The following is an 18,816-nucleotide window of genomic DNA, read 5'->3' as shown; positions in this document are numbered from 1 at the left end:
TCTCGTGTTTGGGGTTCTCATAGAAAAAAAAGAGGTACCTATAAAATAAAAATAATACAAATAGTACTAAATTGCTATAGATCTGATGATTTTAACTTCAAGGGTCAGCAGCAAAAACCAAAGGAAATACAGCAAGAAGTAAGGCCTCAATTTCTGATATGAAATATATGTAGTAAGAGGTAAAAAAAAGTGAGCTGGTGTATATTTCATAGCTGACCTGACAGAGACCAAAACAGAAAGGAATAAAAATCAGATCAAATCTAAAATAAAACTAAAAAGGTGAAAATCAAGGTAAAACTAAATAAAATTAAATTTAAATAGCAAGCTATGCAAGAGGAATTTAAACAAGAGTAATACAAAATGGACAGATAGAAATACAGGCAACCCCATGTAGCACAGTACTTTCACAGTACAACAAGGTTTCGCTCTAACACGGTTTGAGAACTGCTGGAAATCTCACATAACACAGTATTTTTGTGCTGGGAAAACCCTGCTGTTATGTTAGATGTAATTTTCAATACATTTTTGTGGATCCCTGCTTGTTGAATCACTAGTCATTATCGCCTTCTTGGTATTTTTCTAAAACAGATTTCTGGAGGTCAGCCATAAAACAATTTGCAGTTTCCGGTTTAGTGGTCTTTTCTGTTAGTGTAATCAATTAAACGGATAGTAAACTATCTTCTTGCATTTGATATAGTACCAATATATGGGATTTTTTGGGTTTTCAGGTTATTGTGGAGAAATGTATTTCCCCTTCCATGAAATATTCAATCATATGAAAAACAAATAAATTTTCAGAAACTCATTACTCCATATCTCGCTTGTGCATGCTGCATTCTTTGTTATTAATTCCTTATCATTTTTACTGTTTTTTAAATTTTACAACCAAAAAGTCAGTGAACAGAAATATCAATTAGTATGTACATATTACAGTACATATTAATTAAGCTATATACATAAACATAAATTTATTTTTATTTTGCTAACTGCAAAATATTCTTCCCATTTTCACATATCATTTAAAGCAGGGGTCCAAAGTATTTTGTTGGGAGATCCGTGGGGTAGGTTCTGTACTATTGAACTTGTACTTATTTGAGACCATAAAAATTTGACTTCAAAGTGTGCAGTTTGTGCCTTTTAAAGAGAGCAGAAGGTGCACAAAATCTAGATGCTGCAGAAGAGATTGTGCTTATCAGCAATGAAGAAGAAAAAAATTAAATGAATGTACATTATCTGACATAAGTATCAAAGTTTGTAAGGTAAGACATTTGTTCTGTTATTACTACTATTATAAAAATAAAGTTATTATTACTACTATAAAAATTAAGTTTCTGATAGTTATAAAAAAAAGGTGTATTTTTGTTAGCTTTTGGAACGTAACTCCCCTAAGTCCCATATAATACGGTTTCGCATTACATGAGATTTTGTAGGAACCAAACTACCCTGTTATAAAATGGCTGTGTCGGTGAACCAAAGAAGTTAGCAAATTAGTTCCCTGCGTATTTATAACATGTTAAAGTAACCCCCAAGTGTGGGAGGGAATAAGGTGTAAATAGATCAAAGTTAATGTTACCAGTGTGATGGGGAGGTCTGCAATTAAAAAAATGAAGCATAAATCTTGATTTTCACCTTTTTACTTATTTTTATTTTAAATTTGATCTGATTTTTATTCCTTTCTGTTTTCGTCTCTGTTGGGTCGGCTATGAAATATACACCAGCCCACTTTTTTACCTCTTGCTACGTATATTTCCTATCTGAAACAGAAGCCTTACTTCTTGCTGTATTTCCTTTGGTTGCTGACAATATATATAGGTAACACTCGTATAACATCATTAGGTTCCTATAAAATGTTGTGTTGTGCAAAACAGTGTTATACAGGACTAAGAAGGGGCTTGCATCTGGTGAGTATGGGCTTGGCACACCTAGGGTCCTGAGCTGGATATCATCATTCTATTCTTAGGCGCCTCCATAGTCTGGTGGGAAGGAGCAGCAGTGCGTAGCACACACTTCTTGATTAGACCGGGGTTCGAGCCTGGCCCAAAAAGATCTACTGACCTGGCAACTGTTGACTTCTGCTCTGGGATCACCGATTGTCTTGAAAAGGGTCACTACACAATAGCACTCTTTCTAGACCTACTAAAGCTTTCGACAGCATAAATCATAAAATTCTGCTCAACAAACTCAAGAATCTTGGCTTGAGAGGGGAAATTAACCTTCTCCTTGAAGGTTAATTTCCTTACTGATTACCTTACTGATCGGGCGTGTGTCATAAAAATAAATCAATCTTATTCGGCCATTTGCTATTTCTCCAGGGGAGCACCTCAAGGCTCACTTCTCGGAGGGCGCCTCCGTAGCCAGGTGGGAAGGAGCAGCAGTGTGTAGCACACGCTTCTTGATTAGACCGTGGTTTGAGCCTGTCACCACCAAATACGGAGGATGCAGAAAGGTCAGGGAATGACCACTGCATATCCCCGAGCAATATGGCCTTAGTTGCTAATGCTCCTAAAAACCAAGTAAAACAAACAAACATTCTTCTCTTTCTTGGTGATTCCCTTCTACTTCTCTCTCTCAGGGTAACCCAGGGAATTTTTTTGGCGCAGCATAATCCTCAGGCTTCCTTGCACCATGTAGCTAACAATTATAATAATAAGAAGAAAAAGTACAAAAAGAGGGTTACTTTCCAAAAGCTAACAAAAAACACTTTTTTTAACAAAATGTTAACAAAAATACACCATTCTAGATTTCGTATATCTTCTGCTCTCTTTAAAAAAATCAGTAATCTGGTTTTAACTTTTGCTTGATAAATCTTTGAAATTCATTGTATGGCACTAATAATTTTTGAAGCTCCCTTTTGAACTTTGGGCTTCTTTCATTCAAGAATCTGCATTTAAAAAATAAGATTCTAATTTCTCTGGTAACTTTATGCCTTCATGTGTGCTTTTTAGTGTAAAATTTGGAAGTTTATAATTTTCATCTGCGCTGTCATTCTCTGAATTGATTTGATTTTCCTCTGATGCCATTTCCACCAAATCTGTTTTGCCAGCCTCTTTTTCTACCAGTAATTCTTGAACGTGTTCAGTAAACATATATTATTTATTTTTTTTAGGAGAATCATGACTAAGGCCACGTTGCTCTGCATATATTTCTATAAATTGTGTGTGTTCTGAGGTTGATTTTCTGTTTTGCTGGACGAAAACCAGAGTTTCCGGGAGAAAAAACTCTGCTGCCCTCGCCTGAGCCTGACTAACTCAGCCACTTCGTGTAAAAGACCCATAAAAATTCCTCTCATCATCAACGGGATTTGAACTCAGATCTTTTCCACCCAGTGTGGGGAGGAGGGCGAGTCTACCAACTGTGCTACCCACAAGGGCTTCAGTAGTCGTATCATCAAAACCTTCCCCTCCTACTGATGTAGCAAGTTTTACTATCACATTGATTCAGTTTTCTGCCGGTTCGACCATATTTCCTGAATGAACTGGCTCTGACCATACATTTTTCTCCATGCATTTAACATTGACAGTTTTACGTCTTTGAGCAATAAAGCTATGATTCTGTGATACAGTCCAAAATTTAGACACATTTCCATGTCTCCATTACTTCAATAGATTTGGAATCAATCTTTCAAAATCCATTATAACAATTTTGTGATACATCACAAAATTGTTATAATGTAATGAGTTTTAAAGGTGGACATAATACCTTGATCTAATGGCTGAATGAAAGAGGTTGTATTAACCTACTACAACTGTAGTGATAGAAATAACTTCAACGTTTGGAAGATATCTTTTGGATGGCCTGGTGTGCTATCCGATAGCAATGAGACTTTGAAATCTAGATTTTTTTCCACAAGTTCAATAGCACAGAACATAACACGGGGATTTCCCAACATAATAAAATACAGGAATTTCTAATTTTTTTTTTTTGACTAATGGGTCAAAAGCAGGGGTTCCAAAAAATAGTGGAAATGTTGAAAAATTACATCTAACATAAGCTCAAAAATACCGTGTTATGCGAGGTTTGTCAAAATTCTCTTAAATGTGGAAGTGGGACTGTGGATATATAACTGTGCATGTTATATAAGTACCGTGCTGTGCAAGGATTGCCATAATTTATCAATCGTGTTAAAATGAAACTGTGTTGAAGTACAGTGTTATATGGGTGTTGCCTGTATATATAAATCAGTTTATTACCAAACTATACAAATGCCAAATGGTACCCTAGTACAAGAATGTCAGAGGGGTTTACTATTAAAAAAAATAATAAATAAAAAAAATTTGAACAAGAGGAAGAAAAGAAACCTACAAAGTTGTTAGCTATAGTCCCATAGAGTGATGGATGGCTGGCTAGCTAGTTATTGGTCCAATACTCTGTGGATGTTAACTAAAATTTTCATGTTCAGTTCAATGTTGCTTTCATCCATAAAAAAAAAAAAAAAACTAGGATTATTCTTAAAGGTTAAACTACTATTAATTTTGGTTCCTGCTACAATATTTTTTTGTAAAGGAAAGCTGCATTTCTTGTTAATTATTAGCTTACTTGTTTAACAGCTTAAACTTCTTCCTCTATTTATTTTTTCATAGGAAACGCATTGTGGATGAAGGTATGAGCTATCCATTTAGTCTGACACTATTTGAAGACTACCTTTATTGGTCAGACTGGGGCAGTGATACAATTTTCATGATTAATAAGTTCTCTGGTAAAAATAAAATCCCAATATTACATGGAAATGCAAAGGCAATAACTATAGCAGTGGTGCATCCTGTTCAGCAGCCCAAAGGTAATTTATTCCTATTAATTACAGAGAAATTTACTTTATGAGAATCATTATTATAATTCATTGTAATGTGTATAGAGTCAGTATAATAAATGGGCATACCTATCAACTGATGCAAAACATCTATTTAGATAAAAGTATTTCTTGACTAATGCCTGAGTATGAAAGAGGTTGTTTATGCATCACTCATGCATAAACAACCTCTTTCAACATCCATTTAGATGTTTTAGAGGCATTTATGTTTAAAAATATAAAAAAATCTTAGTGTTAAAATCCAACCCAAATTCCTGTTAAATTCCCATTTTAATTTCCTACAGGAAAGTACCAGCTGATATGTTTCATCCGTAGCAGTGTATCATGAAAAACATGGCTTTCATGCAGAAAACTGAAAATTACTGCACCTTGAATTTGAAAGGAAAGGAAATATAAAAAATACTTTATAATAATATCGCATACACACAGTTTATATTTATAAACTGAATATGAACATACAATTTACATATGTTAAATTGAAGAACAAATTTATTTTGAATTTCGAGATGCCGTTATCTTTTACAGTGAAACCTTCTTCAATGGACACCTCTCTAAAGCAGACACCCCTTGTTGTGGACACTCAGGCCTAGGTTTCAGTCATAAGGATTTGAAACTACATGTTAAGCAATCTCTCCAAAGCAGACACTCTAGTGCAGGCACTGTGATAGCTGTCCTTTTTTTTTTGTTTTTTTTCACCCTTCCTGCAGTAGGTATTTAAACTCCCCCCCCCCCCCCCCAAGGATAACATTTCAGATGAACACATTCGTTGCTAGTGATATGCACATACGTGTTTTCATAAGTCTTCATTTAGCCATGAAGGAAAGTGAATGTTAAAGTAATAGCAACAATAATTAGACTTCTGATAGCCAAGGATTCCTTACAGAGTAGATTGCAGACTTTTATTAATATGCTCACTTTTGAATTTCCTTCAAAGCAGTTTGTTGGTGGGGGGGGGTCCACTGATGTTAATTTGGAAACTGTTACTGAATGCTGATGTAATGCAGTTTTTTTTTTGTATAGTTCCAGATAAAACAATGTGCTTTAGAGGGGCAACTTGCTGAAGGTAAAGTGGGAAAGGAGCATCTAACTATACTTCTGTGTGCAATCATGACTATCACTCTTGAAATACCTCTTGTATAGGCAAATCTATGAAACCAAGGTGTTTTTATAAGGTTTGGACTTAAGCAAACTCAATGTACATTGGAAGTCAAACAATAAGGCTTGAATGACTAGGGAGATAATGACAGAATGGCTGATCCAGTTGTATAAAAGAATGATTTTCCAGATTGACAATGCCATCTCATCCACACATTAAACTGAATAATGTTGAAGCAAGTGTTTTTTGCCTCCCAATGTTACATCCACTTCTCAATGAACTCAAGGAACAATTGCAAACTTTAATGTGAAATATCAACAAATGGTTCTTAAACACCTAATTTCAAAATTTGAAGAAAAAAGTTGTTCAAAACCTTGCAAATGTATAGATATAATTAATGTATAATCTTAATGCAGCATAGAATGCAGTGGGCATCTCTAATTAAAAACTGCTTCCACAAAAGAGGATTTGATTTGAGTGGTGGTCAGTGTGATAGTGACTTTGCAGATGAAGGCCAGTGCATCTGTACTTGATGGCTTGCTATGGACACTAGGAATTTCTTCAGTGAGTAGTGATAAATTTGTTTCTATAGACTAGTGGTGAAAGGCCTAAACACTGAAGTAAAGGATACTAAGTAAATTTATGAAAATTGACTTATAGAAGAGGATGAAGAACCTAAAAAGGATTAACAGCGGCATGACCTCAAATTAAAAAAACATAATGGAGAAATCAACCCTCTGAGTTCCTGGATAAGTCTAGACTTGTTGATGGTGGCTCTTTGCAGTTCTAGGTGTAAGTAGCCAATCCATACTCAAGGTTTGAAGCCCAAAGTTGAAACAGGGCTGAAGGGTGCCTTTATAATGGAAGCCTTTAGGGGTAATGTGATGTGACTTGCATCGATGTGCAAAGCATAGGCGCTGTTTGTTTTGAGCTATCTAGATGGATTTCTGCAGTTCCACTGTAACACTGTATGATTCAATGTATAATACAATGTACAATTCATTCTACTCATGGCCCTTATGTATAAGGGCCATGAGTAGTGAATAAAATTGAAGAGGTCTGTGGAACTGGGTTCCATGGATACAAGAACAATTCAGGACAACTAGTAAGAATGCTAAGTTTAGTAAACAGTAACTAAGTAATAAGAGTTAAGTAATAAGAGGAGCTTTTGAGATTAAGTATCTCTTCATCAGCTATGAGAATACATATATAAAACGTTACAAAATGGAATGTGCAGAGTGTGGTCATCTTGAATAAAAAGAAAGTTTTGGTTTGTTTTGGTTTGTAAAAAAATTGCTGGATGCCAGAGTTTATCATACTGTAACACTACAATGATTGAGTATAGCCACATACCTCTATTGTGATTTAAAATGCTATGACAACCAGATATGTGCAGTGACTCAAAGCCACAGTCGTTGATAGTAATGGCAGGATTGGTCAACCACCTCGGTATCACATCTGGGATTGAGGTCGTGTTGCATCGACCAATAATGTTCTGCAACTGCCGAGTGTGCAGATTCAGCTAACTGAATAGGACTTTCGTGTTCTGAGAGGTGGTCCCTGGAGCCTTCTGGCTCCAGGACCGCCTCTACATTATAATCCTTGTTTCATCTGATGTTTTCAAGTAAACTGTCAATAATGCATTTCTAGAAAATTATAACTAGTGATGCATTTTTGGCTGTATGCATATGAGCAAGGGTTCAAAGCCCTTTTACTAGAAAATGTGACAGCAGTCAAAATCACATGTAAAGGTCAGCTGATTGCATGAGGTTATAATGTTATCAGAATTCTTTCTGTGAGTTAGTATTAGTAACGGCCGCATGGTGCAAGAAAGCCTATGGCTTATGCTGCACCAGCCAAAAAAAAAAAAAAAAAAATCCGAACAAAACAATGATAAAAACAAAAAATAAATAAATAAATAAATAACTAAATAATAATAATTAATAAATAAAAAAATAAAATAAAATAAAAAATAAATAAAAAAGGAAATTAAACCTATCATCCTATGCGCTTCCCTTACCCGAAAGTACTATCCAGATGACCTTTGAATTTCCCCACAAACTGTCGGCCTCTACCACCCATGAAGGCAACTTATTCCAGTAATTTATAACTCGCTGGCTAAAATAGAACTTCCTGCAGTCCAATCTAAACATTTCCCCCCGTAACTTGAATTTATGTCCCCTAGTTCTAGCATCATTTATAATCTTGAAAATTTTGTCCTCATTCATTTTACTGATGCCTCTCAGAGCCTTAAACACCTCAATCAAATCTCCTCTAAGGTGTCTAGTTTCCAAACTCTGCAACCCACATATTCGAAGTCTTTCTTCATAAGGATGCTCTTTTGCTGATCTCACCAGGTGAGTTACCCTTCTTTGCACCCTTTCAAGAAGCTCGGTCTTTCTTTAGGTGCGATCTCCATACTTGAACACAGTATTCCAAGTGTGGTCTAACATAAGCCTTATATAATGGGATTATCATGTCCCTATCTCTACTTGCAAAAGTTCGATAGATCATCGATAGGACACCATGGGCCTTCCTTGCAACCTGTTTACAATGCTCAGAGAATTTCATGTCTGACCATATCGTAACACCCAAGTCCCTTTCCTCCAGTACTGGGTTTAGTTGAACTCCACCAAATGAATAAGTTATTTTGGGATTACTGTTTCCCAGGTGTAATACCTTACACTTTGTTGGATTAAAGCACAGCTGCCATTTTTCTGACCATACCTGAAGTCTATCTAGGTCTCTCTGAAGAAGCTCAGCTTGACAGTGATCATTAACTACTCTACCAATTTTAACATCATCTGCAAATTTAGACATCACGCCCTCTATCCCTTCATCGATGTCGTTTATGAAAATTAAAAACAACAGTGGTCCTAATACTGATCCTTGGAGAACCCCACTTCTTACATCAACCCAATCTGAGAAATAGCCATTTATCACAACCCTCTGCCTCCTGCCCTGAAGCCATCCTTCTATCCATCTAAGGATTTTCCCAGTGATTCCAACCTGTTCCAGCTTATAAAGCAACCGCTCATGTGGGACTGAGTCAAAAGTTTTGCTGAAATCTAAATAAACAATGTCGAAATTATTCCCTAAATCCAGCTCGTGAATAACCCTTTCGAAATAGCGAACCAGATTTGTTAAACATGATTTTCCCTTTACGAAACCATGCTGAGTATCCTTGAGAATTTCAATTCGATCCAAATTATCCTGAATTCCACCCTTGATCATTGCCTCCATGATTTTCCCTACTACTGAAGTCAGACTGACAGGTCGATAATTTCCAACTTCACTTTTAGAGCCACCCTTATGTATGGGAGATACATTTGCACTTTTCCAATCCAAGGGAATCTCCCCAGAGTCTAGTGATGCTCGCATAATTAGCCTCAATGGTTCAATGCACTCGCTTGCTGCCTCTCTTAAGATTATAGTGTATATTCCATCAACTCCAGGAGCTTTACTGGTCTGTAGGCTTGAAAGTTTTTTTCATTAAATAATCTTGCAAAATTTCAATATCATTAATTACATATTTTTTAACTTCGCTCCCACAATTTCCCTTTGCCACAAAAGGCTTTTCATTTGTAAATATCGATGCAAAATAACTGTTGAGTTCATCTGCAACAGCAGCTGGTGTATTTATTACTATCCCCTTTCCCTTACGTAAAGGTCCGATCTAGTTTGTCCTGCTCTTCTTGGCATTTATATATGTGAAGAATTCTTTATCTCCCCTCTTTGCTCTGTTTCCTAGTGATTTCTCATAAACTGCCTTTGCCTGTCGAACCTTTTCTGTGGCTCTGTTACACATCACCTTCTAGCTGTTATAGGCTTCAGTACTTTTTATTGCTCTGTAACCTTTCCATGCCACCTTTTTCTGCTCAAGTAATGCAGCAACTTCACTATTCATCCAATTTGGAACCCTTCTCGTGGAGTATTTTTTTTTAATGGTATATACGCATTCAAGGCATCTGTGATTAATGTTTTAAAAGCGTACCACAGTTCAATTGTATTCATTCTCTGCACGATATCTACCCAGTTAGAGGCCATGTAATACCTTAAGGCATCGTAATTTCCTTTTCTGAAATTAAAACCCATTCCTTTGCCTTTTACTTCTGCTACCTCTCTCGTCATCATCCACCGTAGAACTCCATGATCACTTCCTGTTACTGGTTCCTCTACTGTCAGCCCTGTTATGTCATCTGATTCATGTGTGATGATGAGGTCTAGGATATTCTTTTCTCTATTACTTTCCCTGACATGTTGATACAAATAAGTCATCTAGTTGATTTAAAAATTTTGTTCCCCATGTCGAGTTTCCTTCCCATTTACTCCAATCAATTAGAGGCAAATTGAAATCACCCATAATAAGGCATTGACGCTTACTTGCCCATTCCATTTGCATGTAGAGGCTTTTGTCATAATCTTCACAATCACCTGGTCTGTAGATTACTCCTACTCGCATTATACCTTTGTTTCCAACTATCTCACACCATGCAGACTATACTACCATGTGAAACGTCTGAATCCGGGAAAGCTATCATCGCACTCAGGCTGCTTCTGATAAGAAGCATTACCCCACCACCCCTTCTATCTAACCTATCCTTCCTAAATACATTATATAAGCTGTACTGAAACTCATCATCCCCAATTTCTGGGTGGCACCACGTCTCTGTAAGCCCTATTATGTCCGTGTTACTTGTTTTAACCAGCAGTTCGAATTCGCTCATTTTATTGACGACACTTCTAACCTTACTGTATAAACAATTAAGATTTACTGTTCTTGTATATTTAACAACCCTTGAAGTTTTTTAGGCTCTCTTCCCTGATATTAGCTACCTGCGCACATGAAACGTCTTTGCCTAATAGATAATACGTCCAGTTGGGGTAACAGATAAGAACTCTTAAGGTATGTGCAAGAGTTATATTGACCAATATTATCAGATAATCGCGTGTCAGTATTACCCACATCCCCCCCTAACTAGCAGTTTCCCTGAACCTTTAAGGTATCCTCAATAATACTGGCAAAAACTTTTGCACCACCTTTGTATAAGTGTATCCCGTCTCTACAAAACAAATTCCTTCTACCTGCAAGTGTAGGCCATGCTGATAGAAATTTACCCCCTAAAGCCTTGCAGATTCCTTCAAGTCTTGAGTTAATCCACAAGGCTCTTAACATATAATCCCTCCTATCGTGTCTGGGCAGAATTGTAAACACATAGACATTATGGCCTAGCTCGCATTAGTTGTCACCTAATGCCAAGAAATTTTAAACCTTGAAAGGAATAATCCACTGTAAATTACCCAAAAAATGGTGAAATGGTTGGCTCCTTCTCTGCAATGATGTATTATATCATTTATCACTCGCTGACCATCCAGCAATTTTTTACAAACCAAAACATTCCCAATGTGCCACATTCACCTTATTATTCACCTGATTTGGCACCATGCAACTTTTGGCCATTTCAAAATTTAAAAGGACTTGAAATTAAAACAACTCAGCAAATCTAAAGGCAGCTGTAGCCTAGTGGTCAGGCGCGCGGTTGCATAAGTACACGTGCCTTGAGTGACCGGGGTTCAAGCCCGTGACTGCTGAATATGGTGCTGTTTCTTGTATTCTGTCTGTCTTGTGAATTCCTCTGACTGTTTGGTCGTCCCGGAGTATAAACAGAAAATTTATTTTTATTTTAATCAGATATGACAGACTGTCTAAAAAAAATCGCAAAAGACTTCCAAAAGTATTTTCATCAGTGTCAGTCATTATTAAAGGAAATTGTATTGAATAAAAATTATACTAATTACATTTCAGAAGGAGATTATATTGAAAAATATTAAGTGTTAACATTTATTTCTGAATAAAATCAATTTTTTGCAACATTCACTGAACTTTCTGATCAAATATTGTAAATCATATATATATATATATATATATATATATTATATTTTTTTTTTATTTATTTTAAGCATTAGTAGAGGCATATGATGCAAGAAAGCAAGCAAGCTTTATGCAGCATCAGCAAAAAAAAAAAAAAAAAAACCCTCCCATTTCACCCCTCCATTCATTCCAAATTGCCTGTCCAGCAAGCTCAGCCTTAAATTTATTTAGGCAATTAGCTTCCATAACAAAAGACGGAATCCTGTTCCACCAATCAACTACCTGCTGGTTAAAGGCAAATTTCCACACAATCTTTCCTCAATTTGAAACTGTGTCCACCTCAGGTTCTTAGTCTGAGCAAGAGGAAGAATCCTATCAGCATTCAGCTTGCTCAACCCATTCAAGGCCTTATACACCTCAATCAGATCACCTCACAGGTGCCTACACTCCAGGCACCGCAATTTGCAGAACTTAAGCCTTTCTTGATAAGAGCGCCCCTTTATTCCACTCACCAGTCTTGTTGCCCTTCGTTGTACTTGTTCTAGCAACTCTACATCCTTCTTAAATGACGCCTCTGTTCCCCTCACCAATATTGTTCCCCTTCTTTGTACTCATTCTAGCGACTCTACATCCTTCCTAAAATGATGCCTCCAGACCTGTACACAGTACTCTAGGTGTGGCCTGACCATTGCCTTGTATAACAAGATAATCACCTCCCTCTACCTGCTAGCAAAATTCCTATATATCATTGACAAGACTCCATTACCTGCCCTGACAGCCCGTCTGCACTGCTCAGTGAACTTCATATTTGACTGCACAATTACCCCCAGGTTTTTTCACTTTCCACTTCCCTGAGTGTAGTACCACACAGTTGGTATGTTTCTCTTCAGTTATTTTATCCATATGCAGTACTTTGCATTTGTCAGTGTTAAACTTCAGTTCACACTTCTCAGACCATTTGCCCAACTTATCTAGATTCAGTTGGAGTAGCATACTGTCTTTACTGTCATTAACAACCTGCCAACCTTTATCATCTGTAAACTTGGACATTAAACCTGATATACCTCCATCAATATCACTGATAAATACACAAAACAACAATGGATCCAACACCAAACCCTGGGGAACTCCACTAATAATATTTGTCCACGAAGAGCAGTGTCCATTGATTACCCCTCTCTGTCGTCTCTCACTCAACCATCCCTTTTCCATTGTAGCGACTTATCCTTAATTCCATACCTCTCCAATTTGTACAGCGGTCTTCCATGTGCAACAGTATCAGAAGCTTTCCTGAAATCCAAGTATATGATATCAAAATTATTTTTGGCATTCAGTTCCTTTTGTGACCACATCATAGTATCCAATCAAATTGGTCAGATAAGACCTCCCTTTAACAAACTCATGCTGTCTTAACTATTACTGTAGTCTTGTCTAGATGATTCTGCAATGCTTCTTTAACCAGTGATTATTATTACTAGACATATAATGCAAAGAAGCTTGAGGCTTATGCTGCACCAGCCAAAAAAAAAATTACAGAGAGAGAGAGAGAGAGAGAGAGAGAGAGAGAGAGAGAGAGAGAGAGAGAGAGAGAGAGAGAGAGAGAGAGAGAGAGAGAGAGAGAGAGAGAGAGAGAGAATGATGATATCCAGCTCAGGACCTGGGTGTGCCAAGCCCATACTCACCAGATGTGAGCCCCTGGGATTAAATTCCATTATTTTCCCTGGAACACAAGTTAAACTAACAGGTCTGTAGTTACTTGTGTCACCTTTTGAACCCCCCCTTTGTGAATTGTTGATACATTTGCACACTTCCAGTCAATGGGGATCTCCCTTGAGTCCAAGTAAGTCATAATTATGGCTAAGGGTTTGCTTACTTCCTTTGCTGCCTCCTTCATTATAACTGGATAGATCCCGTCCACCCCAGGTGCCTTCCTTAAGTTTAATTTCAACAATTTCTCCTCCACTTTGCTCTCAGTTATTACAAAATCACTTAGCTCACTGTTAGCATTTGATAAACTTCTGTCACTTCCCTCATTGAATGACTCCTCATGTGTGAATGTAGATGCAAAATACTCATTCAATTTATCAGCTATCTGATCATGATCATCAATAATCAACCCATCTATGTTAAGTGGTCCAGTCTGATTCGCCAGTAAAATCTCAATCAATCACCAATCTGATTCACCCATTCCCTTCTAGAGTTTACATAAATAAAGAACTCTTTGCATCCTTTGCCAAAGATTTCTTGTAATCTGCTTTTGCCTGCCTAACCTCCTTTGTGACTTGATTACAGACGAGTTTATACCTGCCATAGGCTTTTGTATCACCTGATACTTTATATGCATCCCATACATTCTTCTCTACCATGAGCCTCATTAATTCATCTGACATCCATTTAGGCCTTTACCTTGAACAGTATTTCTTAGTTGGAATGAAAAGCCTAGTAGCCTCCAAAATTAAGTCCCTGAAGGCTTTCCATTTAGAATTCAATGTTGGTAACATCATCAATTGGTCCAGGCGCCTCTGTAGCCAGGTGGGCAGGAGCGGCAGTGCATAGCACACGCTTCTTGATTAGACTGGGGTTCGAGCCCGTCACCACCAAATACGGAGGATGTGGAATGGTCAGGGAATGACCACTGCATATCCCCAGAGCAATATGGCCTTAGTTGCTAATGCTCCTAAAAACCAAATAACAAACAATTGATCCCACTTTACAGAATTTAAAAACTGTCTCAGACCTCTGTAGTCACCTTCACAAAAGCAAATGCCCTTCCCTTTAGCCTTGATAGTAGGTGAATTGATAACAAAAATGATACCTGAAAAGGCAATGATATTCATATGAGCATTGCTGAGAGTGAGAACATTTTTATTTTTCACATCCAGAAATTCACCATTCAATCCTCCAAGTGGATGGCACAAATACAGTATCCATTGTTTCAATTACAGTATGTGTGGAAAAAAATCAATAATACTGCTAGATTTTCTGTTTGTCTGATTTTAATAAAATTTCGATTTGCTGACAAATTTTTCTATAAACAACCTTATAAAAATTTCCTGAAAACCTTTCCAGTGGGATAGACACTTTCTTAAAAATTTGTGAAAGTCATGAAATCAAATTTAAATTGTAAGTTATAGAATATTATTTTGAATAAATCTTCAATTTAGTTTCATTGTAGTAGTAGTGGCATGTGATGCAAGAAAGCAAATGTATGAGCTTATGCAGCATCAGCCAAAAGAAAAAAAATAACAAAAAAATCACGCCATTCACTCCAAATGCCTGTCCAGTTTCTCTTTAAATTTATTCAACCTATCAACTTCCACAACGACAGATGGAAGTTTGTTCCAGCAATTAACCACCCGCTGGCTAAAGGAAAATTTCCGCACATCTATTCTACATCTGTCTTTTCTTAATTTGAATTTATGCCCCCTTAGATTCGTAATCTGAACAAGTGGAAGGATCCCATCAGAATTCAGCGTGCTCAATCCATTCAAGGCCTTATATACCTCAATCAGATCACTGCGCAGGTGCCTAGTCTCCAGCCACTGCAATTTGCAGAACTTAAGCCTCTCTTGGTAAGAGGATCCCTTCATTCCCCTCACCAATCTTGTTGTCCTTCTCTGTACACGCTCAAGTAAATCTACATCCTTCCTAAAATGAGGCCTCCAGACCTGTACGCAGTACTCAAGCCGTGGCCTGACCATTGCCTTATACAGAGGGATAATCACCTCCTTTTCCCTGCTAGCAAAATTCCTATATATCATTGACAAAACCCCATGACCTGCCGTGGCAGCCTGTCTGCATTGCTCAGAAAACTTCATATCTGCCTGCACAATTACTCCCAGGTCTTTTTCATTTTCTACCACCTTAAGTGTAGTACCACACAGTTGGTACGTTTCTCTGGGGTTACTTCTACCCATATGCAGTACTTTGCATTTGTCAAGGTTAAACTTCAGTTGCCACTTCTTAGCCCATCTGCCCAAATTATCTAGATCCTGTTGCTGTAGCACACTGCCATTACTGTCATTAACAACCCTGCCAACCTTTGTATCATCTGCAAACTTCGACATTAAGCCTGATATACCTTCATCAATATCATTGATAAATATACAAAACAACAGTGGACCTAACACCAAACCCTGTGGGACTCCACTAATAACATTAGTCCAAGAAGAGCAGCACCCATTGATTACCACCCTCTGTCTTCTAGCACTTAACCATCCTTTTATCCATTATAGCAACTTACCCTTAATACCATTCTGCTCCAATTTGTACAATAGTCTTCCATGCGCAACAGTGTCAAAAGCTTTCCCGAAATCCAAATATATGATATCAAAATTATTTTTCGCATCCAGTTCCTTTGTAACCACATCATAATATCCTATCAAATTTGTCAGACAAGACTTTCCCTTAACAAACCCATGCTGTGTCTGAATTATTGCTGCAGTCTTGTCTAGATGATCCTGCAATGCATCCTTAACCAGCGACTCCATTATTTTACCCAGAACAGAAGTTAAACTAACTGGTCTGTAATTACTCGTGTCACCCTTCGATCCCCCTTTGTGAATTGGGGATACATTTGCACATCTCCAGTCCGTGGGAACCTCCTCTGAGTCCAAGGATGCTCTCATAATTATAGCTAAGGGTTTGCTTAGTTGCTTTGCCGTCTCCTTTAATATAACTGGATAGATCCCATTCACCCCAGGTGCTTTTCTTACGTTTAACTTCAATTTCTCTTCCACTTTGCTCTCGGTTATTACAAAATCATTAAGTATCTTGCTACAATTTGATAACCTTCTGCCATTTTCAAACCTTAATAATTCCTCACATGTGAATGTAGATGCAAAATACTCATTCAGTTTGTTTGCTATCTGAGCAGGATCATCAACAGTCGAACCATCGATGTCAAGTGGACCGATCAGATTCATCCCCTTCCTTTTAGAGTTTATATAAGTAAAGAAATCCTTGCTGTTTTTCTTAGCATCTTTTGCCAAGGATTTCTCGTAATCTGCCTTCGCCTGCCGAACCTCCTTTGTGACCTGATTACAGATTAACTTATATCTGCCATAGGCTTCTATGTCGCCTGATAATTTATATGCATCCCATGCATTTTTCTTCTCTTTACGAGTCTCATTAGTTCATTTGACAACCATTTAGGCCTAAACCTTGAACAATATTTCTTAATACGTATGAACCTTTTAGTAGCTTCCACAATTAATTCCTTGAATGCTTCCCACTTTTCTTCCTTCTACCACCTTTGAATAAGGGTTTTTTTTTTTTTTTTTTTTTTTGTGTATATGTCTCATATTTTCATGGAAATTATTTGCTAAGCCTACTCAAAGCAAACTTAAATATTGTGTAATTTTAAACAACATATTATTATTTTCAGATTTGCTATTTTTGTAGATTTTAAAACAGAATCACAAATTTGGTTCTGAAAAGTCAGTAAAATGCAAACTAATTTAGTAAAGGAAATTCTGTTCCATTATTTGCATATAAATGAACTAATTATGTTTAAAAGACATAATTAAGTCTAGTGCAAAATCTCAAGCTATGACACTAATAATGTGTGTTATTAGTGATCCTGCTCATGTAAAATTTATTTTTTGTATAATTTAAGTCCAACTGACAATAAGAATTGAAAAAAAAAAAAAAAAACTTGTTTTCATTACCATCTACAGCTAATGTTTTACATTAAATCATGTATAAAAAAGGATTAGACATATGATAAATGTTTAACATGCCAAGATGCAGTCACAACTAAAACCATATAATTCATCTAATTTCTTCCTAGGTTTTAATCACTGCGAAGAAAGTTATTGTGACCACATTTGCCTCTTACATGCTGATGGATATTCTTGTAACTGTTTTGATCAGTTCATTCTTTCAACTGACAATAAAACATGTGTTCACTTTAGTAAGTATAACAGTTAAGAATATTATCTTTCTACCATATTTCTTATGAGTATTTTCTGTTGCATTAAACTTTTGGAAAATTATGAGAATCGTAATCAAAGTAATAAGTCAGCTTCTCACAGTTCTAAAAAATACCATTTGACTAAAGGCAACAAATGAGAAATGGCAGTTTTTTATTAAAAAGTAACAATCTACAAGGGCTGTTCAGTAAAGAATGATCAATTTTTTCCTTCACAACATACTTTTATTAATCATCCATATTTTGGTCTTTTTCAAAAGCCCCGAGTTCCAAGCGATCTTTCTAGTGCGATTTTCTAGCATTTTTCCTAGGGCGAGTATTAGTGCTTTCATAAACCCTCCACCGCTTGCAACGTTACTGCTTCCATCACTGAGCATCGTTACTGCTATCGCTAGCATTGTACTGCTCTCCTCTTCTGCTGATCGCTTGGTCACTGGTCGGCACCATTCCTGCCTCCACGTGGCAGGGCCGGTAACCTGAGAGAAAGAATTTCCTCTTCCAGGACAAAGGAGCAACAATGGATTGCAATGAATATCCATCACTGGAGCCCAGAGGTAGCAAGGTTATAAACTGTCTCAGAACATGAGTTGAATCGTCCGAAGAGACTACTGACGGATACAGAATTCAGATATGCCAGCATTTCTTATAATGCACACAACCTGTCAGCAAGCTATCCCCTTTTCTAATATAAAAATGCTTAGAATCAGTTGTTGGATCCCCTAAAATAGTGGAGTCTAGTCTGGAGACCTAATTGAAACATCACATTCAGATAAATTGTTAAAATTAACGACCTTTAAAAATATTCCAGTGTCAGTTATGCCCCATAACATTCGAAACAACTCTAGAGGCATTATCAGTGAATGGAACTTACTGTCTCTGAAGGACTAGCACAAGAGCTTAGCGAGCAAAAGGTAACACATGCACAGTGAATAATGACTAAGAAAGATGGCAAACTACTACCAACCAGGTCCATTTCAACGTTCAGTACTCACACTTCCTTCTTCGGTTAAAGCAGGTTACTTAAACTGCCAGATTTGGCCTTGCATCCCAAATCCCATTTGCTGCTTTAAGTGCCAGAAGTTAATTGGTTTTTTTTTTTTTTTTAGGAG

General features: G+C 37.0%; 1 protein-coding gene across 1 annotated transcript in view; it reads left to right on the top strand.

The window, feature by feature from the left end:
• Positions 1 to 18,816, top strand: part of LOC150077534 (low-density lipoprotein receptor-related protein 2-like) — a 496,886-nt gene that overhangs the window by 426,786 nt on the left and 51,284 nt on the right. The window contains exons 30-31 of the mRNA XM_090385933.1: positions 4,581 to 4,777; positions 17,567 to 17,689. Of these exons, the coding sequence (XP_090242059.1) occupies positions 4,581 to 4,777; positions 17,567 to 17,689 (320 nt within the window). The remainder of the gene's footprint in view (positions 1 to 4,580; positions 4,778 to 17,566; positions 17,690 to 18,816) is intronic.

The sequence above is a fragment of the Mastigoproctus giganteus genome, chromosome 12, assembly GCF_048544385.1.
Source record: "Mastigoproctus giganteus isolate SK-2022 chromosome 12, ASM4854438v1, whole genome shotgun sequence".
NCBI lineage: Eukaryota > Metazoa > Arthropoda > Arachnida > Uropygi > Thelyphonidae > Mastigoproctus > Mastigoproctus giganteus.
Note: the sequence above shows the minus strand (reverse complement) of the source record. Positions and strands in the feature narration are given on the sequence as shown.